We start from the raw sequence: 26,721 nt of genomic DNA, 5'->3' as shown, positions 1-26,721 counted from the left end.
TGAACTAGAAAAGGGCACCCCTTACTCCTGGGTCCAGAATTTGAAGGGCAGAGCGTGAGCTGGGCTCCAGTCCCCTCTCACCCATCCAATGAGTGCCTTGAGAAGTGAACAACCTGCCCAACTGCACATCAGGGCCCTCGGGGTCAGGTGGGAAGGGAAGGATTCTTTGAGGAGGTGATATTTGAGCAGATACATGCAGGAAAAGAGGGAGGAAGCCACAGGAGATCTCTCAGGGAACAGCATCCAAGGCAGAGGGAACCACCAGTGCCAAGGCCCTGTGGCAGGAGCCTGCCTGGAGTGTCGGGGAACAGCGAAAAAGTCAATGCGGCTGCAGCCCATGAGTTATGGGGAGATGTCTGGAGGTGAGGTCGGAGAGGGAACAAAGGGCACCTCATCGTGCGGGACCGTATCCTCCAAGGGGATGATTTCGCTATTACTCTGAGTGAGACCGGAGCTTCAGGAGGGCCCTGAGCTGACTTAGGTTCACCAGCACCCTCTGGTGGCTGTTTGGGGGAATAGACGCGGGGCAAGGGCGGAAACCAAGCGCAGCGAGGAGGCTACTGCTGTGTGAGTCCAGGCAGGTGGTGGTGGCGGCTGGACTGAGGTGATGCACCCTGTTTCTCTGCAGGCCCCTGGAAGTGTTTTGTTTGTTTATTTCTGTCGTTGTTTTTAAGACACAGGGTCTCGGCCCAGCACTGTGGCTTGCTGCTATAATCCCAGCACTTTGGGAGGCAGAGGCAGGTGGATCATCTAAGGTCAGAGACCAGCCTGGCCAAAATGTCGAAATCCAATCTTTAGGCCGGGCGCGGTGGCTCAAGCCTGTAATCCCAGCACTTTGGGAGGCGGAGACGGGTGGATCACGAGGTCAGGAGATCGAGACCATCCTGGCTAACACGGTGAAACCCCGTCTCTACTAAATATTACAAAAAACTAGCCGGGTGAGGTGGCGGGTGCCTGTAGTCCCAGCTACTCGGGAGGCTGAGGCAGGAGAATGGCGTGAACCCGGGAGGCGGAGCTTGCAGTGAGCCGAGATCTGGCCACTGCACTCCAGCCTGGGCGACAGAGCAAGACTCCGTCTCAAAAAAAAAAAAAAAAAAAAAAAAAAAAAAGAAATCCAATCTTTACCAAAAAAGAAAAGAAAAAGAAAAAAAGAGAAGAGAAAAGAAAAAAATTAGCTGGGTGTAGTGGTGTGCGTCTGTGGTCCCAGCTACTGGGGAGGCTGAGATGAGAGGATTGCTTAAGCCTAGGAGATGGAGGTTGCAATGAGCTGAGATTGCACCACTGCCTGCACTTCAGCCTGGGCGATGGAGCCAGACTTTGTCTTAAAGAGAGAGAGAGAGAGAGAGAGAAGATCTCACTGGGTCACCCAGGCTGGAGTGCAGTGGTGCGATCATAGCTCACTAAAGCCTCGAACTCCTGGGGTCAAAGGATCCTCCTGCCACAGCCTCCTGAGTAGGTGCAAACCACCTTGCCTGGCTAATTTTTATTGTTTTATTTTTATTTTTTGTAGAGACAGGGGTCTCACTGGTCTATAGCAGTCCTCCCACATCAGCCTCCCAAAGCAGTGGGATTACAGGCGTGAGCCATGGCAGTGGGCCCCCTGGGGTTGTGTGTGGGTGGGAAGCTGATTTCTGGGGTATCAGAGGGATGGACCACCCCCTTTCCTAGCCCTAGAACTACCCCCTCCACATGCAAAATAAAGCACTATAGGAAAACAGCTGTTTCTTTTTAAAAAATTAATTTTTTTTTTTAGATGGAGTCTCGTTGTGTTGCCCAGGCTGGAGTGCAGTGGCACGATCTTGGTCCACTGCAACCTCCTCCTCCTGGGTTCAAGCCATTCTCCTGCCTCACCCTCCCAAGTAGCTGGAATTAACAGGTGTGCACCACCATGCTCGGGTAATTTTGTTTTGCATTTTTGGTAGAGAGGGGGTTTCACCATATTGCCCAGGCTGGTCTTGAACTCCTGGGCTCAAGCGATCCACCCTCCTTGGCCTCCCAAAGTGCTGGGATGACAAGTGTGAGCCACTGTGCCCGACCTAAATGGCCATTTCTTAACATCCTTGGCTCACAAAACTCTCAGAGAGACTGTCCTGAAAGACCCCTCCTGATTACTCACAAAGACTCATCCACAATTTCCACGGGCTCTGGGACTCAGTTCCGGAAGGCTGACTGCCTGCAGGCAGAGCGGAAGAACAGCAGTGACTAAACTTTGCTAAACAGGGAACCGCGTGGGTCCTCACAGCACCCCCAGCGTGGGAACTCATAGGCCCAGCTTGCAGGTGAGGAAACTGAGGCCCCAAAGACGTAGTACATGGCAGGCTGGGCTATGGGCCAACCTGCATCAGTGCATTCACTAGAGAGAGCTGGCGGTGGGGCCCGCGAGCGATGAGTGTATACAGTCACTGAAAATATCCGCAACTGGGCCGGGCGCGGTGGCACATGCCTGTAATCCTAGCACTTTGGGAGGCCAAGGCGGGTGAATTGCCTGAGCTCAGGAGTTCGAGACCAGCCTGGGCAACATGGTGATACCCCGTCTCTACTAAAAAAATACAAAAAATTAGCTGGGCTTGGTGGTGGGCACCTGTGGTCCCAGCTACTGGGGAGGCTGAGACAGGAGAATCGCTTGAACTGGGGAGGCGGAGGTTGCAATGAGATGAGATCTCACCGCTGCACTCCAGCCTGGGCGACAGAGTGAGACTCTGTTTCCAAAAAAAAAAAAAAAAAATCCACAGCTGCCAACTAATGAACACATCAGTGATTCCTCTGGGTGGCGGGGACCCAGGTCGTGCTAATGCCACTGCGCTTTGCTGGTCATAATCATGGTTGACAGAAACCGAATTTCAGTGAAAACTCCGGATGTCTTCCCCCCACCCCCCCATCTAAGCTCACAGATCCTCTGGAATGTTTTATTTTTGTTTGTCTTGTTTTGAGACAGTCTCGCTCTGTTGCCCAGGCTGGAGTGCAGTGGAACGATCTCGGCTCACTGCAAGCTCTGCCTCCCGGGGTCACGCCATTTTCCTGCCTCAGCCTCCTAAGTAGCTGGGATTGCAGGCGCACGCCACCATGCCCAGTTAATTTTTTGTATTTTTAGTAGAGGGGGTTTCACCGTGTTAGCCAGGATGGTCTCGATCTCCTGACCGAATGATCTGCCCATCTCGGCCTCCCAAAGTGCTGGGATTACAGGCGTGAGCCACCGTGCCCAGCCGATCCTCCGGAATGCTTTGCAACAGGTTGAGAAGTCCCAGGGTGGAAGCGAAACAAGATTCTCCCATCAGACAACTCTAGCTCAACTCCGAGTTCTTCCACACCTTGGCAAGCCAAACTCCACTTTTTGTTTGTTTGTTTGAGACAGGGTCTTGTTCTGTCACCCAGGCTGGAGTGCAGTGGCGCCATCACAGCTCAACGCAGCCTCAGCCTCCTAGGCTCCAGTGATCCTCCCACCTCAGCCTCCCGAGTAGCTGGGACCACAGGTGTGCACCACCACACTCGGCTAATTTTTAGATTTTTTTACCTTGCAGAGATAGGGTCTCACTATGTTGCCCAGGCTGGTCTTGAACCCCTAGCCTCAAGCAATCCCCTGCCTCAGCCTCCTGAAGTGGTGGGATTATAGGCATGAGCCACTGCACCCAGCTCTGAGACTCTACTTCCTTGTACCTCAACTTTCCCATCCGAGACATAGGAATAATAATAATAATAATAACAATAATAACAGCACTTGCCCTCCTGGGGGAAGGCAGATGATTTAGGTGATGCTTTTGGAACAGGGCCTGTCTCCTAGCAGTAGCAACAGTAACATAAGTCATCATTAAGCTCCAGACCTCTTACATATTATATACATAATAGTAATATTATAGTAATAGGTTATTGGCTGGGCGTGGTGGTGCACGCCTGTAATCTCAACTACTCGGGAGGCTGAGGCACGAGAATCGCTTGAGCCCGGGAGGCAGAGGTTGCAGTGAGCCGAGATCACACCACTGCACTCCAGCCTGGGCGACACAGTAAGTGTCTGTGTCCAAAAAGAAAAAAAAGAAAAAAGAAATAATATGCTATAATTATATTATAATAATACAATATATATAATATCACTTTTATTGAGATATAATTCAGAAGCCATGCAATTCACCCATTTAAAGCATACAATTCTGTTGGGCATGGTGGCTCATGCCTATAATCCCAGCACTTTGGGAAGCTGAGGTGGGTAAATCATTTGACGTCAGAAGTTTGAGATGAGCCTGGCCAACATGGTGAAACCACATGTCTACTAAAAATACAAAAATTAACCGAGTATGGTGGCGGGCACCTGTAATCCCAGCTACTCGGGAGGTTGAGGCAGGAGAATAGTTTGAACCCGGGAGGTGGAGGTGGCAGTGAGCTGAGATCATGCCACTGCACTCCAGCCTGGGTGATAGAGTGAGACGATCTCAAAAACAAAAGAAAATAAAAAACCCCAAAACTCCTGTTTCTTGGAGATATTATGAGGGGTCGATGAGCTAATACATGCACGCAAAGAGCTCAGAGTGGTACCTGCACGTAGGAATGGCTTAGTCAACATTAGGGATTGTTTCTACAAATGTTTACTAAGCCCCTGCAGTGAGTTGGGCATTGTGCAAAGCCCTCATGGGGCTCATGTTCTCAGGCGAAGACAGTCCCTTAGGCAGAGAAATGTGGAATATGCAGAGTGGTTGGAAGGGCTGTGGAGAAAAACAGAGCAGTGATAAGAGGTAGAGAGTGGGTCCTACCTTAGGCAGGGTGATCCTGGAGGGCTTCTCTGAGGAGGTGACATTTGAGCAGGGACCTGAAGGAGGGGAGAGAGTGAGGCATTCAGATCCCTGTGGGGAAAGTACTCCACGGAGAGGGGTCAGCAAGTGCAAAGGCCGTGAATCTGGAGGGTTGTGGGTGTGTCTGAGGAACGGTGAGGAGGCCACAGTAGCTGGAGTCGCCTGACGAAAGGGGACAGGGGAGATGTAGGTGGATCATGCTAGGCTGTGTGGGCCTTGGTGGGGACTTTGGCTTTTACTCTGAGAGAGAGGAGAGCCAGTGAGGGTTGTTAGCCGAGAAGTTTCATGAACTCCCTTAAGTTTTAAAAGTAATACTATTTTTAGCCTGTAATCCCAGCACTTTGGGAGGCCGAGATGGGCGGATCACGAGGTCAGGAGATCGAGACCATCCTGGCGAACACGGTGAAACCCCATCTCTACTAAAAACATAAAAAACTAGCTGGGTGAGGTGGCGGGCACCTGTAGTCCCAGCTACTCGGGAGGCTGAGGCAGGAGAATGGCATAAACCTGGGAGGCGGAGCTTGCAGTGAGCTGAGATCTGGCCACTGCACTCCAGCCTGGGCGACAGAGCGAGACTCCATCTCAAAAAAACAAAAATAAAATAAAAATAAAAATAAAAGTAATACTATTTTTATTTATTTATTTATTGGAGATGGAGTCTCACTCGGTCACCCAGGCTGGAGTGTAGTGGTGTGATCTCGGCTCACTGCAACCTCTGCCTCCTGGGTTCCAGTGATTCTCCTGCCTCAGCCTCCCAAGTAGCTAGGACTACAGGCATGTGCCACTACACCCAGCTAATTTTTGTATTTTATTTATTTATTTATTTATTGAGACGGAGTCTTGCTCTGTCAACCGGGCTGGAGTGCAGTGGCACAATCTCCGCTCACTGTAAGCTCTGCCTCCCCTGTGTTTAAGTGATTCTCCTGCCTCAGCCTCCCAAGTAGCTGGGACTACAGGCACCCACCACCACACCCGGCTAATTTTTTTGTATTTTTAGTAGAGACGGGGTTTCACCGTGTTAGCCAGGATGGTCTCGATCTCATGACCTCGTAATCTGCCGGCCTCGGCCTCCCATGTATTTTTAGTAGAGATGGGTTTGCACCATGTTGGCCAGCCTGGTCTTGAACTCCTGACCTCAAGTGATCCACCTGCCTCACCTCCCAAAGTGTTGGGATTACAGACGTGAGCCACCGTGTTTGGTCTTATAATTTTTTTTTAGAGGTGAGGTCTCACTCTGTCACCCAGGCTGGAGTGCAGCGGCACAATCCTAGCCTCGACCTCCTGGGTTCAAGCGATTCTCCCACCTCAGCCTTCCAAGTTGCTGGGATTACAGGTGTGCACCCCTGTGCCTGGCTAATTATTTTATTATTTATTATTATTTTTAATAGACATGGGGTCTTGCTATGTTGCCCAGGCTGGTCTTGGACTCCTGGCCTCAAGCAATCTTCCCACCTTGGCCTTCCAAAGTGTTAGGATTACAGGCGTGAGCCAGGGCGCCCGACCTAAGTTATTGTTACTCTTATTGCTGCTGCTGTTGTGATTCCCGTGTTAAGAAGAGAGACGGATTTGGAGGTGGAATTCGAATCCCAGGCTGGACGCTGGAGCTCTTGCCCGCCGTGCTAAGGCGTCTTCCCCACTCCCCACAAGGGGGCGCCAGAGGCCGGGCGCCCGGTTTTGAGGGGGGCTCCTCGTCCCGCCCCTCCCTCCTGTCCTCCCTCTCGTCCTCCCCGCTCCGGGCCCCACCCGGCTCAGACGGCTCCGGACGGGACCGCGAGCACAGGCCGCTCCGCGGGCGCCTCGGATCCCTGCGGGACCCCACCCCCGCCCAGCCTGCCCAGCCCGCTGCAGCCGCCAGCGCGCCCCGTCGGTGAGTGCTCCCAGCACCGCAGCTGTCGCCTCACGACCCCAGCCCGAGCCTGCCCTGGTTCCCCATGCCTGCTCCCTGCTCCCCGCCACCCTGTCCCCAGTCTGTAACGGTCTCCCCAGGTGTTCCCCAGTCCCTCCCAGTCTTCACCAGTCCCCCCAGTCTGTAACCATGTCCCCCACTCCCCCAGTCTCCTCCATCCTCCACCAACACCCCTCCCTATCCCCTGGCTAGATATCCTCTCGGCAGGGTCTCCATCCAGGCCCTCATCCATATCGGCTAACTTGGCCCCTCCAGCCACCCAAGAGCCGCTCTCCTGCCTCACCAGCTCCATCGGCCACTGCTGATGGCATTCTCCCCAACTCTCTCTCAGGGCCCTCCCTGCCTGGGACACCGCCCAGAGCCCTCTCCTGCTGCCCACATCCCAGATCCTGCCTCTCTTTTCCGTTCCTGCCGCTCCTTCATGAACTCCCTTTCCTTTTATCTCCCCCACCCCCTCGCCACCCCTTTTAAAAGTCTCATGATTTTATGGATTTTAGCATATTTGATTTGCAGTTATTTTGATGCTCAAATTGCTCCATTTTTGGCCATTGGCCATCCCCGCAAGCTGGGTCCTCTGTTCCTGTAACATGCCCAATCTGCCTTTGAGCACTTCCTCACCGTCTGACCCAGGCTCACTTGTTCTTCCCTGCCCCAGCCCCGGAATCCACCATTTCTCTAAGGAGTCCCAGGTTCTTTTAGTGGGGAATGGTATTTAGAGACTCCCATCTTACCAAAAGTTGATTCTTTGAAAAGATCAGTAAAATCATAAGCATCAACGGGACCAATCGTTTTTGTTTTTCTTTTTTAAAAAAAGTAAAGACACACACATATGGCTGGTATCAGAAATGAAAGAGGGGGACATCACTACAGATCCTACGGTAAATAAAAGGATAGTAAGGGAAGATAGAGAACACAGTCTGGGTGCTGGAGGTGCTCATTGCTCCTGGATTGGTCATGGTTAACCTCCCTAACTCAGATCTTTAGACCTATGATAGGATTGCAAGCTATGAGGTCAGGTTGCCTGGGTTTGAGTCCCAGCTTGAGCATTTTCTAGCTAAGTGATCTTGGGTAATTTATTGCTGCCTTCCTTTGCCTTGTTGCTGAGCCTCCTTTGCCTTGTTAAAAAAGCAGAGATGAGGCCGGGCATGGTGGCTCATGCCTGTAATCCCAGCACTTTGGGAGGCCGAGGTGGGCAGATCACGAGGTCAGGAGATCGAGACCATCCTGGTTAACACGGTGAAACCCCGTCTCTACTGAAAATACAAAAAATTAGCCAGGCGTGGTGGTGGGCACCTGTAGTCCCAGCTACTCAGGAGGCTGAGGCAGGAGAATGGCGTGAACCCGGGAGGCGGAGCTTGCAGTGAGCCGAGATGGCGCCACTGCACTCCAACCTGCAGCCTGGGTGACAGAGTGACACTCGGTCTCAAAAAGAAAACAAAACAAAACAGAGATGAGCCAGCATGGTGGCACACACCTATAATCTCTACACTTTGGGAGGCCGAGGCTGGTGGATCACCTGAGCTCAGGAGTTTGGGACCACCCAGGGCAACATAGTGAAACTCTGTCTCTACTAAAAATACAAAAAAAAAAAAAAAAAAAAAAAAAAAAAAAAATTAACTAGGTGTGGTGGCGCATGCCTCTAGTCCCAACTACTTGGGAGGCTGAGACGGGAGAATCCCTTGAGCCACAGAGATGAAGGTTGCAGTGAGCCGAGATTGTGCCACTGCACTCCAGCTTGGGCTACAGAGTGAGACTCTGTCTCCAAAAAAAAAAAAAAAAAAAAAAAAAGACAGAAGGAAAACCAGGGATGGTAATAGACCTACTTTACAGGGTTATGAAGGTTAAGTGAGTTAGTACAGTGCCTGGCATGCAGTGATCATAAATGTTGCCTCATTTTTCTTAACACTCAACAGCCCTCATGACCTGGGTACACCCAGGCAACCTTCTCAGCTCCATTTCTCAACCCTCCTCTTTGTGCCCCTGTGTCAATCACTCAGATATTTCATGGCTCCCAACACACCAGGACCTCTCACACCCCCAGACCTTTGCATGCACCGTCCTCTCTGCCTAAATCCCCTTGTCTTGCCTGCCCTTCATGGAGCAGCTCAAAAGTCAGCCCTGCCCTGAGTCTTACTGGTGCTGTAGTCGCTTTCTCACGCCCTCCTCTGGATGTCTGGCATGTGTCTAGGTCCTCATTAAAGGCTCTGGGTGGGTGAGGGATGATCTCTGACTGGTTTCTGGGTCTACAGTGCCTGAAGCATGGAGTGAGTGATTTCAGTGAAAATATGTCAAATGATGGAAGGGTGAAGGGAGGAAGAAATGAATGAAGTGATTAAGGAATCCGTTTCTTCCAGGCAGCTTCTGCATCCTTCGCCTTGTCCATCTCTTGGTTTTCCATTACCACCATCAATCCCCCTTCTTCAACCATGTCACCATTAATCTTTCTTCTTTCTCTTCCTTCAGCTGGTTCACTATAATCTCCCTTTTTTTTTTTTTTTTTTTGTTTTTTTGAGATGGAGTCTTACTCTGTTGAGTGCAGTGGTGGGATCTTGGCTCACTGCAATCTCCACCTCCCGGGTTCAAGTGATTCTCCTGTCTCAGCCTCCTGAGTAGCTGGGATTACAGGTGGCCACCACCACGCCTGGCTAATTTTTTATATGTTTAGTAGAGACAGGGTTTCACCATATTGGGCAGGCTGGTCTCAAACTTCTGACCTCAGGTGGTCCACCTGACTTGGCCTCCCAAAGTGCTGGGATTACAGGCATAAGCCACTGCGCCCAGGTTTTTGTTTGTTTGTTTTTTGAGATGGGGTCTTGCTCTGTAGCCCAGGCTGGAGTGCAGTGGCATGATCATAGCTCACTGTAGCCTTGAACTTCTGAGCTCAAGCAATGCTCCTGCCTCAGCCTCCCAAAGTGCTGGGACTACAGGCATGTACCACCATGCCCAGCTGATTATTCTTTTTTGTAGAGATGGGGATCTCACTATTTTACCTAGGCTGGTCTTGAGCTACTGACCTCAAGCAATCCTCCTGCCTCGGCCTCCCAAAATACTAGGATTACAGGCGTGAACCATCGTATCCCAATTCCATTCTTCCTCCTGCCATCCGCCATCCATGCTCTGTGACCACATATTTGTGACCACAAATATCTGCGCTCCTCCTCCTTCTCCACCCATCCTGCCACCCAGACAGTCTACACTCAGACCCCTTTCTTCCTCCTTGGCCGGGCCGCCCATGCTCATGCCCTCTCCCCATCCCACAGGCAGCTCTCCATCTGCACGTCTCTCTGAAGCCAGTGGGCAGTGTGCCGCCACCATGTTTAGCTGGCTGAAGCGGGGCGGGGCACGGGGCCAGCAGCCCGAGGCCATCCGCACAGTGACCTCGGCCCTCAAGGAGCTGTACCGCACGAAGCTGCTGCCGCTGGAGGAGCACTACCGCTTCGGGGCCTTCCACTCGCCGGCCCTGGAGGACGCAGACTTCGACGGCAAGCCCATGGTGCTGGTGGCTGGCCAGTACAGCACGGGCAAGACCAGCTTCATCCAGTACCTGCTGGAGCAGGAGGTGCCCGGCTCCCGCGTGGGGCCTGAGCCCACCACCGACTGCTTTGTGGCCGTTATGCATGGGGACACCGAGGGCACTGTGCCCGGCAACGCCCTCGTCGTGGACCCGGACAAGCCCTTCCGCAAACTCAACCCCTTCGGAAACACCTTCCTCAACAGGTGTGCCAGCCGCGAGCCCAGGGCACATCCTTCTTTCTCTTTTTGTTGAGACGTAGTTTCCGTTCTTGTCACCCAGGCTGGAGTGCAGTGGGTGCGATCTCAGCTCACGGCAACCTCCACCTCCTGGGTTCAAGCGATTCTCCTGCCTCAGCCTCCTGAGTAGCTGGGATTACAGACACCCGCCACCACGCCCAGCGAGTTTTTGTATTATTAGGTACAGACGGGGTTTCACCATGTTGGCCAGGCTGGTCTCGAACTCCTGGCCTCAAGTGATCCACCCGCCTCAGCCTCCCAAAGTGCTGGGATTACACGCGTGAGCCACCGCACCCGGCCCTGGGGGTGCATCTTGCTGTCCCCCTCCTCTGTCCCCTCCCTGTGTTTCCCTCCTTCTCAGCCCCAATTCCCTTCTCTCTACCCAATTCTTCCCATGCCTGTCTCTGCTCTCTTATTCAGGGGAGCACCTAGGCTGGTGAAGTCAGCATGCCTGGTTCAAATCCCAGCCTGCTGGGTGGCCTCAAGCAAATGACTTGACCTCTCTGCCCCGCTTGTAGCCTCATCTTCAAAATGGGGATCAATCACCTTGGGCCAGGTGCGGTGAGACGCTGTCTAAAAAAAAAAAAAAAAAAGAACGCACCTGGCACAAATTAAGTGCTTACCGAACATGAGCTGTGACTGGTTACAGCTCTGAGATGGTCCTGGTCGCCCTTTTTCTGTTTGGAGTCTTTCTTTGCCCATACACGATGCTCTGTCATGCGGTCCCGAGTCCCTCTTCATGTTTTCCCTCCTTCTGTCCTTCCCTGTGTTGACCCCTGACCCTCCCTCTACCCCCCAGGTTCATGTGTGCCCAGCTCCCCAATCAGGTCCTGGAGAGCATCAGCATCATCGACACCCCGGGTATCCTGTCGGGTGCCAAACAGAGAGTGAGCCGCGGTGAGTGGGGCCGGACCCTGGGGTCAGAGGAAGGAGCGGCTGGGCCTGGACTCCTGGGTCTGAGGGAGGAGGGGCTGGGCCTGGACTCCTGCGTCTGAGGGAGGAGGGGCTGGGGGTCTGGACTCCTGGGTCTGAGGGAGGAGGGGCTGGGGGTCTGGACTCCTGGGTCTGAGGGAGGAGGGGCTGGGGGTCTGGACTCCTGGGTCTGAGGGAGGAGGGGCGGGCCTGGACTCCTGGGCCAGAGGGAGGAGGGGCTGAGCCTGGACTCCTGGGTCTGAGGGAGGAGGGGCCGGGGGTCCGGACTCCTGGGTCTGAGGGAAGAGGGTCCGGGGGCCCGGACTCCTGGGTCAGAGGGAGGAGGGGCTGGGCCTGGACTCCTGGGTCTGACGGACGAGGGCCTGGGATCTGGACTCCTGGGTCTAGAGGAGGAGGGGCGGTGTCTCCACTGGGACCTGGGCCTGCGTCCTCTGGCCCTGGCTGGCGGGGCAGCCCAGGGAGCTAGTGGAAGCCGTGACTGCTCCATGCTGGCTCGCACTGATGGGTGGGGGAGGCGTGTGAGTGACCACGTGGTGCGAGCGGGCAGGAGCCGCACGTCTGGGCAGGCAGGAAGGATGGGAAGGGAGAGATGAAGAGGGACAGGGATTCCGAGGCAGTGAGACAGCGGTGCAGGGAGACACAAGGCCCAGAGATGAGGCAGAGCCCGGGCAGGGGAAGCTGGGCCCTGTGAGCTCCTGGCTCCGCGTCTGGGCCACAGATGGGGCTGAGAAGAGGATGGGAAGGGAATCTGGGTGGGGGCCAAGGCCAGGCCTGGAATTTATAAACAGCTGTGCAAGGAGAGCAGCGGGGGGTGGATTCCAGCGGGGGCCTCCGGGTGTGCTGGGCCCCCACCACTCCTGCCCAGCTCAGCTCAGCATCTGTGGCCCCCCAGCCCCACGAACTTGTGTCCTCCACCCCCCATGGCCTCGGAGGCTGGGAACTGGGGCAAAGGAGGCTGCCATGTGGGGCAGAGGGAATGAGAGGCCCTGGCGAGGAGGCTGGGCCTGGGGTGGGGCGGGGACGCCGGGGGTGACGGTGTCCCTGGCCGCCGTCCAGAGGCCCCACAGGAGAAAGGCAGGAGGCAGCTGCAGAAACGATTGGGAGGATGTGCTGCTGCCAGCTGAGGGGGAGGAATTCCTGGGGCTCCCACCCCAGGGCCTGGGCCTGGGACAACGGGAGGGAGCGGCTCTCTCAGCTAGGGCAGGGGTGCCAGCAGGGGCGTCCAAAGGCCATGGGTGGTGGGGGAGTGGAGAACGGGGTCTGCCTTCCTGGCCTTGAGGGTAGAGGAAGAGGAGGAGAGAGTGTCCAGCTGTTGGGGTGTGTGTGTGTGACTCTGTATATCTTGGGAAAGTGTGTCTCTGTGAATGTACTCGTGGGAGTGGTGTCTCCATGCATTTGTGTATAGCGGTGGACGTGCCTCATCATGGCCTTGGCTCTGAGGTTGTGTGACTTTGAATTGTGTACCTGCCTCTGTGTGTGTGTGCGTGTGTGCGTGTGCCTATAATTGTGGCTGGATGACTTTGTTTTGTTCGTTTGTTTTTGCGACAGAGTCTCACTCTGTCACGTAGGCTGGAGTGGAGTGGCGCGATCTCAGCTCACTGCAACCTTCGCCTCCCGAGTTCAAGTGACTCTTCTGCCTCAGCCTCCTGAGTAGCCGGGACTGCAGGCACCCGCCACACCCATGTCCGGCTAATTTTTGTATTATTATCATTATTTTTTTTTAGTAGAGACAGAGTTTCACCATGTTGGCCAGGCTGGTCTCAAACTCTGGACCTCAGGTGATCCTCCTGCCTTGGCCTCCCAAGGTGCTGGGATTACAGGTGTGAGCCACTGTGCCCGGCCTGCTGGATGACTCTGTGTGACTCTGAAGGGCTGTGTAGGGCTGTGAGAGACTTTGTGGGATTGTGTGCAACTGATTCTGTCTCTATATATTGTTATATTGTGAAGTGTGTGTATAAGTGTGTGAGAGAGAGAGACATAAAGGGCATTGTCTATGTGTCTGTGGATTTAGTGTGTATCATTGTGGGTGTGAGTCTGACATTGTGTGCCTGTGCATGAGGCATATATGTGTATCTGGGCTGTGTGTGACTTTGTGTGGCTGCGTTGGGCAGTACAGGGCTGCGGGGATTTTGTTGGGCTGTGTGTGACTACCTGTGATTGTACCTCGGGATACAGTTGTGTGCTTCTGTGTGGTGTTGTGTATGTGAGAATGTGTGTGTGTACAGGAGTGTATCTTTTGTGTAACTGTGTGTGTGTCTGTGTGGGTGCCTTTGGGTTTGGGAGGGCATGGGAGGTTATGTGTGTGCGATTGTGTCTGTGTGGGTGTGCACATGTGCCTCTGTACCTGTGTGTTCGTGCAGGTCTCTGTGATGTGTGTGCATCTCATATTGTCTTTGTGATTGTGTGACTACAAACATCTGTGCAGGTCCCAGATGGTGAACACGGGTGTGTCTGGGAAATTAGCTGGGTGTGGTGGCGCCTGTAATCCCAGCTACTCGGGAGACCGAGGCAGGAGAATCGCTTGAATCCGAGAGGCAGAGATTGCAGTGAGCTGAGATCGCACCACTGCACTTCAGCCTGGTGACAGAGCAAGACTCTGCCTCAAAAAAAAAAAAGCTCAACCATTTAAAAAAAAAAGAGAGACAAGGTCTTGCTCTGTCTGCCTGTTGGAGTGCAGTGACACAATCGTGGCTCACTGCAGCCTCCAACCTCTGGGCTCAAGTGATCCTCTTGCTTCAGCCTCCTGAGTAGCTGAGACTACAGATGCATGTCACCACGCGTGGATAATTTTTTATTTTTATTTTTTTCTGTAGAGACAGGGAATGTCATCTTGCCTAGGCTGGTCTCAGACTCCCAGACTCAAGCGATCCTCCTGCCTCAGCCTCTCAAAGTGCTGGGATTACAGGCATGAGCCACTGTGCCCAGCCACCTACATCATTTTTAAGTGTACAGTTCAATGCCAGGCATTATTTTAAGCTCTTTATATATATATATAAACTCATTTATATTCTTTTAATCTTCACAACAGTCCTTTTTTTTTGGGGCAGGGGGCGTGGACAGAGTCTCACTCTGTCACCCAGGCTGGAGTGCAGTGATGCTATCTCGGCTCTCTGCAACCTCTGCCTCCCAAGCTCAAACGATTCTCGTGCCACAACCTCCCATGTATTTGGGACCATAGGCATGAGCCACCAACACCAGGCTAATTTTTTTGTATTTTTAGTAGAGATGGGGGTTTTGCCATGTTGGCTAGGCTGGTCTCGAACTCCTGGCCTCAAATGATCTGCCTGCCTCAGCCTCCCAAAGTGCTGGGATTACAAGTTTGAGCCATCACACCTGGCTTCACAACATTCCTTCTATGATCTGCATTTTACAGAAGAGAAAACACAAGTTCAGAGACGTTAAGCTACTTTCCTAAGATCACACAGCAGATCGAGGCAGAGGAGGGATTCAAATCCAGGTATTCTAGACAGCTAAGTCAGGGGGTCTCAATCAATGCTCGCCTCAGCATTGCTCGATGGTGATTAAATGAGTGAACAAGCAAAGGTGAGAATGGGTGGATGAAACAGTGAATGAGGAAATGAATGGTGAAAGGAATGAATGAATGAGCATGGAAACCTATGGCTGGGATGGGTGCTTCATCAGAGCAAGAATCTTGTCTGTGTGTTCTCTGCAGTATCTCAGGCTCCCAGGACAGGGCTTGGCACACATGAGACTCTCAGTAAATATTGCTAAATCAATGCAAAATATTTAACATCTCAGCCTGGCCAACATGGTGAAACCCCGTCTCTACTAAAAATACAAAAATCAGCCGGGCGTGGTGGTGCATGCCTGTAATCCCAGATACTTGGGAGGCTGAGGCGGGAGAATCACTTGAACCTGGGAGATGGAGGTTGCAGTGAGCTGCATTCATGCCACTGCACTCCAGCCTGGGCGACAGAGTGAGACACTGTCTCAAAAAAAAAAAAAAATCTGCTATAGCAAGAGCATAGCTATCCAACATGAACTGTAGTTGCTGGATCATGGGGGGATCCAACAGGTCCTGGGGAGAAGCTGGGGTGATAGAGGCACGCGGCAGCCTTGGATTTCCATAGACGCACGGGGGGATCTTTTAGCAAACGTGTCAGTATTTTTTTTTTTTTTTTTTTTTTTTTTTTGAGATGGAGTCTCGCTCTGTCGCCCAGGCTGGAGTGCAGTGGCGCGATCTCGGCTCACTGCAAGCTCCGCCTCCCGGGTTCACGCCATTCTCCTGCCTCAGCCTCCTGAGTAGCTGGGACTACAGGCGCCCACCACCTCGCCCGGCTAATTTTTGATAGTTTTAGTAGAGACGGGGTTTCACCGTGTTAGCCAGGATGGTCTGGATCTCCTGACCTTGTGATCTGCCCACCTCGGCCTCCCAAAGTGCTGGGATTACAGGCGTGAGCCACTGCGCCCGGCCTCATGTCAGTATTTTTAACAACCTACACACACACACCTACAAAGCACACCACTAATAACTGGTTAATGAATGAGCGAATGAAAAAATGGAGGCCTGGAGGCTGTGCACGGCGGCTGACTCCTGTGATCCCCACATTTTGGGAGGCTGAGGCAAGAGGATCACTTGAGCTCAGGAGTATGAGACCAGCCCGGGTAACATAGTGAGACCCTGTCTCTACAAAAAAAAAAAAAAAAAAAAAAATTAGCCACGTGTGGTGAGGCGCGCCTGCGGTCCCAGCTACTAGGGAGGCTGAGATAGGAGGATTGCCTGAGCTCGGGGAAGCGGAGGTTTCAGGGAGGCATGATCCTGCCATTGCACTCCAGCAAAGGAAAAGGGGGATGATTGCCCCTGTAACCAGATGGCTTGAGGACTTGAGGGGCTGGGACCAGAGTGAGGGGGGAAATTCTGGGGACTGGGGAACCAAAGCAATGGTGCCCACTGAGGGCCTTGGCTATTTTGCCTAGACAGGATCTGGACAGTCAACAACATGAACATCTTTACAGTCCAATATGCAAGAGAATGGATGCTACTGAATGGCTGGAGGGTGGGGGTCTGACTTCTGCCCCTTGCGCCCCTGTCTCTCCACTCCCACTCCAGGGTACGACTTCCCGGCCGTGCTGCGCTGGTTCGCGGAGCGCGTGGACCTCATCATCCTGCTCTTCGACGCGCACAAGCTGGAGATCTCCGACGAGTTCTCGGAGGCCATCGGCGCGCTGCGGGGCCATGAGGACAAGATCCGCGTAGTGCTCAACAAGGCCGACATGGTGGAGACGCAGCAGCTGATGCGCGTCTACGGCGCGCTCATGTGGGCGCTGGGCAAGGTGGTGGGCACGCCCGAGGTGCTGCGTGTCTACATCGGCTCCTTCTGGTCCCAGCCTCTCCTCGTGCCCGACAATCGGCGCCTCTTCGAGTTGGAGGAGCAGGACCTCTTCCGCGACATCCAGGGCCTGCCCCGGCACGCCGCCTTGCGCAAGCTCAACGACCTGGTGAAGAGGGCCCGGCTGGTGCGGGTGAGTCGTCCTGGGGGCTGGGCGCGCATTCTTGGAGGAGGGTGCAAGGGGAGCCCCTGCCTTTCCTCCATCCTCCCCTACCAGTGCTGTGAGTCCCTGACTTATCAGTGCCCAGGTTAGTTAGTTCTCTTGAAGTTGGGTCATTCTGGCACAGAGTGGAGCAGGGAGGAAGAACTGTATGGAGACTCATTCCTCTGCCTTTGGATTTCTGTGTCGACACAGTGTCACCCTGGCTTCACTGTCCTGGTATTTCTATTTCTTCTTCCTCCTCTTCCTAGTCCTCCCCTCTCTTCTCTCCCCTCCTCCTCCCCTCCTCCTTCTCCTCCTTCTGCTTCTGTTTCTGCTTCTCTTTCTCCCTCCTTCCCTCCTTCCTTCCTTCCTTCCTTCCTTCCTTCCTTCCTTCCTTCCTTCCTTCCTTCCTTCCTTCCTTCCTCTGTTCCTCTTTCCCTCCTCCCTTCCTCCTTCCTTACATCCTCTTTCCTTTCCTCTTCTTTATTAAGAGAGAGAGTCTCGATCTCTTGCCCTGGCTGGAGTGCAATGATGCAATCACAGCTCACCACAGCCTCGAACTCCTGGGCTCCACTGATCCTCCCTCTTCAGCCTGCCCCAAGCAGCTGGGACCACAGGTGCGTGTCAACACGCCCAGCTAATTTTTTACTTTTTGTAGAGTCTGGGTCTTACTGCGTTGCCCAGGCTGGTCTTGAACTCCTGCCCTCAAGTGATCCTCCCCTTTCGGCCTCCCAACGTGCTGGGATTACAGGCATGAGCTATATTGAATTTTTGAGCTTCCTGTAAAATATAGACATACCAATACTCATTATTCTACCCTCCTTGTTTATTTTTTGGTAATTTATAAGATTGTGGCTCAAAGGTTTCCAAGTTCATTGGTTTATTCCACAAATATTTCTTTTGCTTTTACTTTTTTTTTTTTTGGAGACGGAGTTTTGCTCTTGTTGCCCAGGCTGGAGTGCAATGGCGTGATCTCGGCTCATTGCATCCTCCGCCTCCTGGATTCAAGCGATTCTCCTGCCTCGGCCTCCCAAGTAGCTGGGATTACAAGCGCCCACCACCATGCCCGGCTAATTTTGTATTTTTAGTAGAGATGGGGTTTCTCCATGTTGGTCAGGCTGGTCTCAAACTCCCGACCTCAGGTGATCCACCCGCCTCGGCCTCCCAAAGTGCTGGGATTACAGGTGTGAACTACCATGCCTAGCCAATCAGGGCTCTTTGAATTCCTTCACTGTTTTATCCCCAGCGCCTGGAACAGAATTGGTGCTCTGTAAATATTTATTGAATGAATGACATTGAACAAACAGTTGCATTGAACAAAATCTCCTCTATGCCTGGCCTGGTGTTGGGTGGTGCAGGAGACACAGCAGTGACCACGGTGGTTCCAGTCCTGTCCTGCTGAGGCTCCCAGTCCTAAATAATCAAGGCAGTTCCAGGGCTCAGTCCTCACTGGGGCTCCTGGAGAGGGGACAGACCCATCCCCAGACAACCCAGTGTGGTCAGAGCTGGGGCGGGGTAGCTGGGGCAGGCAGAGAAGGCTTCTCTGGAGGAGAGGGCATCTGAGGGGAAATGTCAGTGTTGAACCCAGTGTAGACAGTGTGCATAACTCAGTTAGAGGCTGAGGATGTGGCTGAGATCAGAGGTGGTGTGGGTTGTGTCCGGGAATCTGTGCTTTGTCCCAAGGGCACTGGGGAGCTATGGAAGGGTTTGGAGCAGGGAAAGGAGAGAACCCAGTGTAGACAGTGTGCATAACTCAGTTTGAGGCTGAGGATGTGGCTAAGAGTCAGACCCCTGGAGATGATGTGGACTGTGTCCGGGAATCTGTACTTTGTCCTGAGGGCACTGGGGAGCCATGGAAAAGTTCAGAGCAGGGAAAGGAGATAATTAGACTCAAGCTGCCTTTTGGAGGGTGGATTCAAGGCAGGTGAGTCTAGGAGCCTGGAGACGAGGCAAAAGGCTTGGAGGTTCCTGGATCAGGACAGGCCTTGCAGAGGGAGAGGAGAAAGGACAGCACCAGTTTCAGAGCAATTTTGGATGTCGAATGGAACATTCTCAGGGGAGGCTGCCAGGGTGGAGGCGGGGCAGGAAGCTGGGCAGGCAGGGAGGCCAAGAAGGTTCTAGGGGGTGGAGGAGCCTGAGGTATTGGTTTAAGGAGCAGCGAGAGTGGGTGAGTCAGAGCCCCCACCCCCACCCCAGGAATCCTCCTTCGGAGGGAGCGGCCCAGTGTGGACGGGGCTGCCACTCCTGGAACCTTCGGAATTCACCTTGTGCTCCTCTGCCCAGGCAGCTCTGCAGTGTCTGTCCCTCTCTTTTTCTGTCTCTGTATCAGTCCCTTTTCTACCTCTCTCTCAATCTCTTTCTTCTGCATTTTTACGTTCTCTTTTATTCTAACTCCCTTTCCTTCTCTTTCTCACCCTGTCTGTCTCCTCCTGTCTCTCCATCTCTCTCCCACTCCGCCGCCGCCTTCTGTCTGTCTTCCTCCTGGTCTTACTTAGACTCCCCCAGGTTCGTTCCAGCGGGTCCCTTGGTGGGAGCTGGAGCACAAGGCTCAGGCACAGAGGGGTGGGGCCGGGCCAGACACCTGGTGCCCCTGCCGGGCTGGGGGCGGCTCCGGAAATCCAGACAAACCCCGGAGTCAGGGACCCAGCCCCGGCCCAGCCCGCCTTCCCACCTTATCTCTTCCTGGCACCTTCCCCTGCTTCCTCTCTGGAAAAGCCATCAGTGCCCTCCCGCCTCCCCTCGTTTGGTCCCTATGGAGCCACTCTTCGGCCCTGCCCCCTGACTCCATTGGCCCGCTCTCACAGGCCCCGCCCCCAGCCCGGCCACACCCCTGCCCTGATTGGTCCTTCAGACCCTTAGGCACTCCCTCCACCTCTTCCTGCTGGTTCATCCATGGCTCCCTAGTGCCGCTCAGGACACAGGAGCATGGGATTCTGGGTTCGCTGTGACCAAGGCTCACTGCCCCTCTGAGGTAATCACCCTTCTCCCAGTGCCTCAGTTTCCCATCTGTACGTTGGAAGGTGTGGACGAATCCTCTAGCTCTAGGTCCTTCAACTGAAGTGATAGGTGCTAGAAGGGGCGATTTTATGATGCTGTGATACATGAGACCAAGATCTTGGGAGGGTCTGATTCTAAAGACGCCAAGATGCCCTGAACCTTCAGACCACATTCTCTGCAGTGGCCCAGTGACATTCATTCAGCAGTTGCCGAGCACATGCGGCACTCTTCTAGGCTCTGGGGATACAGCAGGGCACAAAGATAAATTCCTTTTCTCATAGAATTACTTTTTAGTGGGGAAGCAGACATTAAACAAATCAATAGTTATGAAGAAAAATGAAGCGGAGGAAAGAGGGGCTGGCGAGGGACTATCTTAGAGTGGTCTGAAGAAGAGGAAGGGGTGAGAGGAAGGGGCGAGCCGAGTGGCAACTGGGTGGAAGAGCAGTCGATGCAGTGAGAACAGCACGTGCAAAGGCCCTGGGGCAGCCATTTACTTGATGTGTTTGAACTGAGAGCCTAACGGAGCTGGAGACAGGGTGGTGGTGGAGGGTGGAAGCGATGAGGATTTAGAACCAGTCAGGGACCACCAACATTCTCAGCATTCTAAATCCGTGATTCTTTAAAATATATATATATATTTTTTAGTTGGAGTCTTTCTCTGTCACCCAGGCTAGAGTGCAGTGGCACGATCTCGGCTCACTGCAACCTCTGTCTCCTAGGTTAAAGTGATTCTTGTGCCTCAGCTTCCCGAGTAGCTGGGACTACAGGCAGGTGCCACCACACCCATCTAATTTTTGTATTTTTAGTAGAGACGGTGTGTGTGGGGGGGGTCTCACCATGTTGGACAGGCTGGTCTCAAACTCCTGACCTCAGGTGATCTGCCGGCCTCGGCCCCCCAAAGTGTTGGAATTACAGGCATGAGCCACGGCGCCTGGCCTAAAAGAAAAATTTTTTAACAAGTCTTTTTTATTGAACATTTAAGACCATCTCATGGAAAAGCATTCATACTTTTATCAGACATGATTCTCCCACACCTCATCCCACCAGCTCCCAGGGCCTCTTTCCTAGAGGCAAAAGCCGTAAGTAGTTTCTTGTATCTCTTTCTAGATATGTTGCATTTTATAAAAGCATTTATTTACTCTTTTTCATTTTATTTATTTATTTATTTATTTATTTTTTGAGACGGAGTCACACTCTGTCGCCCGGGCTGGTGCAGTGGCACATGCCAGATTCCACTTAGGGCATCCTGGGATGGAGCTGTCCAGGAATGTTGACAAGACAATTAGCTCTGAGTCCTAAACTGGAGGGAGAGGCTTACGCTGGTATGCAGATTTGGAGTGGACCTCTTTAAGGGATGTTTAAACCTGGGAGGGACTGAGCTCACTTAGTTAGAAGAGAGGAGGAGCCCAGGGTGAGCCTCAGCAGGAGGCGGCCATGGGGCTCACAGTGTGGTGCTGCCACCTGCAGCACCTGTAACTTGTCAGAAATGCAAATTCTCGTCCAGACAGTGGCTCTTGCCTGTAATCCCAGGTACTTGAGAGGCTGCGGTGGGAGGATCCCTTGAGCCCAGGAATTTGAGGCTGCAGTAAGTTATGTTTGCACTACTGCACTCCTGGCGGGGTGACAGAGCAAGACCCTGTCTCCAAAAAAAAAAAAAAAAAAAAAAAAAAAAAAGGCTGGTTGGGCGCGGTGGCTCACGCCTGTAATCCCAGCACCTTGGGAGGCTGAGGCAGGTGGATCACCTGAGGTCAGGAGTTCAAGACTAGCCTGGTCAACATGGAGGAACCCTGTCTCTACTAAAAATACAAAAACATTAGCCAGGTGTGGTGGTGCGCACCTGTTAATCCCAGCTACTTGGGAGGCTGAGGCATGAGAATTGCTTGAATCCAGGAGCTGGAGGTTGCAGGGAGCTGAGATTGCACCACTGCCCTCCAGTCTGGGCAACAGAGCGAGAATCTGTCTCAAAAAAAGAAAAGAAAGAAAAGAAGAGAAACGCAAATTCTCATGCCCCAGGCCAGACCAAGTGAATGGGAATCTCTGGGAGTGGGGCCAGCAGCTTGTTTTAACAAGCCCCCTGGTGGACCCTGACGCAGGCTCAGGTGAGAACTCTTCCCACAGGTTCACGCTTACATCATCAGCTACCTGAAGAAGGAGATGCCCTCTGTGTTTGGGAAGGAGAACAAGAAGAAGCAGCTGATCCTCAAACTGCCCGTCATCTTTGCGAAGATTCAGCTGGAACATCACATCTCCCCTGGGGACTTTCCTGATTGCCAGAAAATGCAGGTGGGAAGCTGCCCGGGAGGGGAAGCTGCCCGGGAGGGAGTGTTAGGGGGTGGGTGATGGGAAGGTTGGCCTCTGGAAGCTCTGAGATGGGACCTCAAAAGCCAGAGGGATGGGTGGCAGGTTCTGGAAAGCACTTCCTTCAAATAGTTCCATGGGAGCGTGGTTTTATGAGTCAGGCTAGGGGAGTGATGAGAAAACCTGAAATAACAGTGGCTAAATTAAGAGAGAAGGTTTTTCTTTCTTTGCTCCACAAAACTCCCAGAAAGTGGTCCGGGACTGGTTTGGTGCTTTACAGAGCTAGGGATCTAGTCCCCTTCTGTCTTATTTCTCTTCCATGCCTGGCCTCCAGGCCCAAGGAACCTCATGGTACAAAAGAGCTGTGAAGGCTTCAGCCACTGTGTCTCTGTTCCAGCCAGCAAGAAGTTGGGAAAGGGAAGAAAAGTATACAGTCTCTTTAAGAATGCTTTCTGTTTATTTTATTTTTCATTTATTTATTTATTTGAGATGTAAATATTTATATTTGTAAAATATAAACATTTAAAATATATACGGTTGGGTGCGGTGGCTCACGCCTGTAATCCCAGCACTGTGGGAGGCCAAGGCAGGTGGATCACCTGAGGTCAGGAGTTCAAGACCAGCCTGGACAACATGGTGAAACCCCGTACTAAAAATACAAAAATTAGCTGGGCATGGTGGCGCGTGCCTGTAGTCCCAGCTACTCGGGAGGCTGAGGCAGGAGAATCACTTGAACACGGGAGGCAGAGGTTGCAGTGAGCTGAGATCACATCACTGCAGTCCATCCTCTGTGACCGAGTGAGATTCTGTCTCAATAAATAAATAAATAAATAAATACTTTAACAGATTTATTTATATATTTTTTAGAGATTTATTTACATATTTTTCAGAGACTCTGTTGGCCAAGCTGGAGTGCAATGGTATGATCATAGCTCATTGTATACTTGAACTTCTGGGCTCAAGGGTCCTTCTGCCTAGCCTCTAGAGTAGCCGGGACTACAGGCACATGCCATACCTAGCTAACTTTTTTTTTTTTTTTGAGACAGAGTCTCACTCCGTCACCCAGACAAAAGTGCAGAGGCACGATCTTGGCTCACTGCAACCTCTGCTTCCCAGGTTCAGGCTGTTATTTGACCTCAGCCTCCTGAGTAGCTGGGCCTGCAGGCATGTGCCACCAAGTCCAGATAATTTTTCATACTTTTAGCAGAGATGGGGTTTTGTCATGTTGGCCAGGCTGGTCTCCAACTCCTGACCTCAAGTGATCCTCCTGCCTTGGCCTCCCAAAGTGCTGGGATTACAGGCAGGAGCCGCCATGCCTGGCCAAGAACACTTTCTACAGCAGTGCTATCCAGCAGTACTTTCTACAGTGATGGAAATGTTTCATTCTGTACTGTCCAATATGGTAGCCACTAGCCACATTAAAATAGAATGTTACATTGTATTTCTTTTTTCTTTTTTTTTGAGATGGAGTCTTGCTATGTTGCCCAGGCTGGAGTGCAGTGACATGATCTCAGCTCACTGCAACCTCTGCCTCCTGGGTTCAGGCAATTCTCCTGCCTCGGCCTCCTGAGAAGCTGAGATTACAGGCACCCACCACCACGCCCAGCTAATTTTGTATTTTTAGTAGAGATAGGGTTTCACCATATTGTCCAGGCTGGTTTCGAACTCCTGACTTCAGGTGATCCTCCCGCTTTGGCCTCCCAAAGTGCTGGGATTACAGGTGTGAGCCACTGCGCCCGGCCTGTATTTCATTTTAATGAATGTAAATAAGCACATGTGGCTACTGGCTGCCCTACTGGACAGGCTAACAGTAGAAGCTGCATATGCAACCTGTGCTTGCCTCAGTGGACTTGAACTTAGTCATACTCTGGCTGCCTGGGAATCCAGGTTGCAACCTAGGAGCCCCAACCCTTCAGAGTCGTGATCAGCTGGCCTTTCTGCCTTGGCTCACGAAATTCCCACAGGGCTGTGAAAGGAATGCACCTTTGCAGAGACGGTCCTGGTGCAGTCTGGGCCACTGAGAGTTGCCCGTGTGAGCAGCAGCATGACGCCAAGCCCACCCTACAGCTGCGCTAGCACAAAGTGACTTCTTCGGTGGGGAGGCGGTGGTCCCAGGGACCCCTGATGATCTCCTCATCCCAAACCTCACCTCCAAATTTGGCAGCCAGCACTCAGTCCTTTCTGCGTGGTGTGGTAGCGCAGTGGCAGGAACTGAGCTTTCTGAACGTTCTTTTTTCTCCCCTCCCTTGTTTGTTTTGAGACAGGGTCTTGCTCTGTCACCCAGGCTGGAGTGCAATGGTGCTATCTCGGCTCACTGCAACAGCTGTCTCCCGGGGTTCAAGAGAGTCTCCTGTCTCAGCCTCCCAAAGTAGTTGGGACTGCAGGCGTGCACCACCGCACCTGGCTAATTTTTTATTTTTATTTTTATTTTTTTTTAGAAATAGGGTTTTGAGGCCAGGTGCAGTGGCTCACGCCTGTAATCACAGCACTTTGGGAGGCTGAGGTGGGCAGATTACCTGAGGTCAGGAGTTCGAGACCAGCCTGGACAACATGGAGAAACCCCGTCTCTACTAAAAATATGAAAATTAGCTGGGCGTAGTAGCAGGCGCCTGTAATCCCAGCTACTTGGGAGGCTGAGCCAGGAGAATCGCTTGAACCCATGAGACGGAGCTTGCAGTGAGCCAAGATTGCAGCATTGCACTCCAACCTGGGCGACAGAGCGAGACTTGTCAAAAAAAAAAAAAAAAAAAAAAAAAAGGTTTTGCCATGTTGTCCAGGCTGGTCTTGCACTCCTGGGCTCAAGTGATTCTCCCACCTCAGCCTCCCAAAGTGCTGGGATTACAAGTGTAAGCCGCCCAGGCCTGCTGAGATTTTTTTAAAATTTTCAATGTTGTGCATGCTGGCGGGGCAGCTAGAGTCCAGTAGAGGGCGGTTAGGGTTCTAGGCCGGTGTGGATGCTCTGAGAAAGGTATACTTGATGCAAAAACATTGAAATCCTTCTCTGCTAGCTGGCAGAAGGTTGCTGCTCCCACTCATCGGAGGGTCCCCAGCATCCCCACCCTCCAGTAATTCTGGGGTTTAGGAGAAAGCCTCTGGGACCTTGTTGCCCAAGTATCTTCCAAGTGGTGGGTGCCCGAGCAGAGCAGGTTGTTCAGATCTTCAAATACTTCTGCATGTGTCAGTAAAGAGCTGCCACCCTGGCTGGGCGCAGTGGCTCACACCTGCAATCCCAGCACTTTAGGAGGCTGAGTGTGAGGATGGCTTGAGCCTAAGAGTTTGAGACCAGCCTGGGCAACATAGCGAGACCCCCGTCTCTACAAAAAAAAATGTAGCTGGGTGTGGTGGTGTGTGCCTGTGGTCCCAGCTACTCGGGAGACTGAGGCCAGAGGATCGCTTGAGGCTGGGAGTTGGAAGCTGCAGTGAGCTATCTTGGTGCCACTGCACTTTAGTCTAGGTGTCAGAGCGAGACCCTGTTGAAACAAAACAACACAAACAAAAAACAGCCGGGCATGGAGGCTCATGCCTGTAATCCCAGCACTGGGAGGCTGAGGCAGGTGGATCACAAGGTCAGGAGTTCGAGACCAGCCTGGCCAACATGAAACCCCGTCTCTACTAAAAATACAAAAATTAGCTGGGTGTGGTGGTGGGCGCCTGTAATCCCAGCTACTCAGGAGCCTGAGGCGGGAGAATCGCTTGAAACCGGAAGGCAGACGTTGCAGTGAGCTGAGATCGTGCCATTTGCACTCCAGCCTGGGCAACAAGAGCAAGACTGTCTCAAAACAAACAACAACCAAAAAACCCACAACAGCTGCCCCCTGAGCTTCACCAGTGTCCTGGTACCACTTTGCAGCCTGAGGGCCTCACGGATGGCGCTGCTTGAATTTTGGGTCCCCCTGTCCCCCACCACAGGAGCTGCTGATGGCGCACGACTTCACCAAGTTTCACTCGCTGAAGCCGAAGCTGCTGGAGGCGCTGGATGAGATGCTGACGCACGACATTGCCAAGCTCATGCCCCTGCTGCGGCAGGAGGAGCTGGAGAATACCGAGGTGGGCGTGCAGGGGGGCGCTTTTGAGGGCACCCACATGGGCCCGTTCGTGGAGCGGGGACCTGACGAGGCCATGGAGGACGGCGAGGAGGGTTCGGACGATGAGGCCGAGTGGGTGGTGACCAAGGACAAGTCCAAATACGACGAGATCTTCTACAACCTGGCGCCTGCCGACGGCAAGCTGAGCGGCTCCAAGGCCAAGACCTGGATGGTGGGGACCAAACTCCCCAACTCGGTTCTGGGGCGCATCTGGAAGCTGAGCGACGTGGACCGCGACGGCATGCTGGACGACGAGGAGTTCGCGCTAGCCAGTCACCTCATCGAGGCCAAGCTGGAGGGTCACGGGCTGCCCGCCAACCTGCCCCGTCGCCTGGTGCCACCCTCCAAGCGTCGCCACAAGGGCTCCGCCGAGTGAGCCGGCCCCCCTCCCGTGGCCCTGCTGTGGCTCCCCAGCTCCAGTCGGCTGCACGCACACCCCTGCCCCAGCTCACACATGCCCTGCCTGCCCTCCCTGCCCAGC

The 26,721-nt window shown here is 53.0% G+C and overlaps 1 protein-coding gene and 1 long non-coding RNA gene across 2 annotated transcripts in view; one reads left to right on the top strand and one right to left on the bottom strand.

Annotated features, from left to right (window-relative positions):
* The window catches only part of LOC140711829 (uncharacterized), a 14,877-nt gene extending 3,650 nt beyond the window's left edge, over positions 1 to 11,227 (bottom strand). The window contains exons 1-2 of the long non-coding RNA XR_012093131.1: positions 11,058 to 11,227; positions 4,740 to 4,795 (exon numbers count right to left, since the gene is read on the bottom strand). This is a non-coding gene — a long non-coding RNA (uncharacterized lncRNA). The remainder of the gene's footprint in view (positions 1 to 4,739; positions 4,796 to 11,057) is intronic.
* Positions 6,518 to 26,721, top strand: EHD2 (EH domain containing 2). The gene is made up of 6 exons (XM_007997369.3): positions 6,518 to 6,645; positions 9,945 to 10,401; positions 11,234 to 11,331; positions 16,439 to 16,851; positions 21,976 to 22,140; positions 26,065 to 26,721. The coding sequence occupies exons 2-6, from the start codon at positions 9,998 to 10,000 to the stop codon at positions 26,614 to 26,616; spliced, it is 1,632 nt and encodes a 543-aa protein (XP_007995560.1). The 5' UTR covers positions 6,518 to 6,645; positions 9,945 to 9,997; the 3' UTR covers positions 26,617 to 26,721.

Source organism: Chlorocebus sabaeus, chromosome 6 (genome assembly GCF_047675955.1).
Source record: "Chlorocebus sabaeus isolate Y175 chromosome 6, mChlSab1.0.hap1, whole genome shotgun sequence".
NCBI lineage: Eukaryota > Metazoa > Chordata > Mammalia > Primates > Cercopithecidae > Chlorocebus > Chlorocebus sabaeus.
The sequence above is the reverse complement of the archived record's forward strand: the minus strand, read 5'-3'. Positions and strand labels throughout refer to the sequence as shown.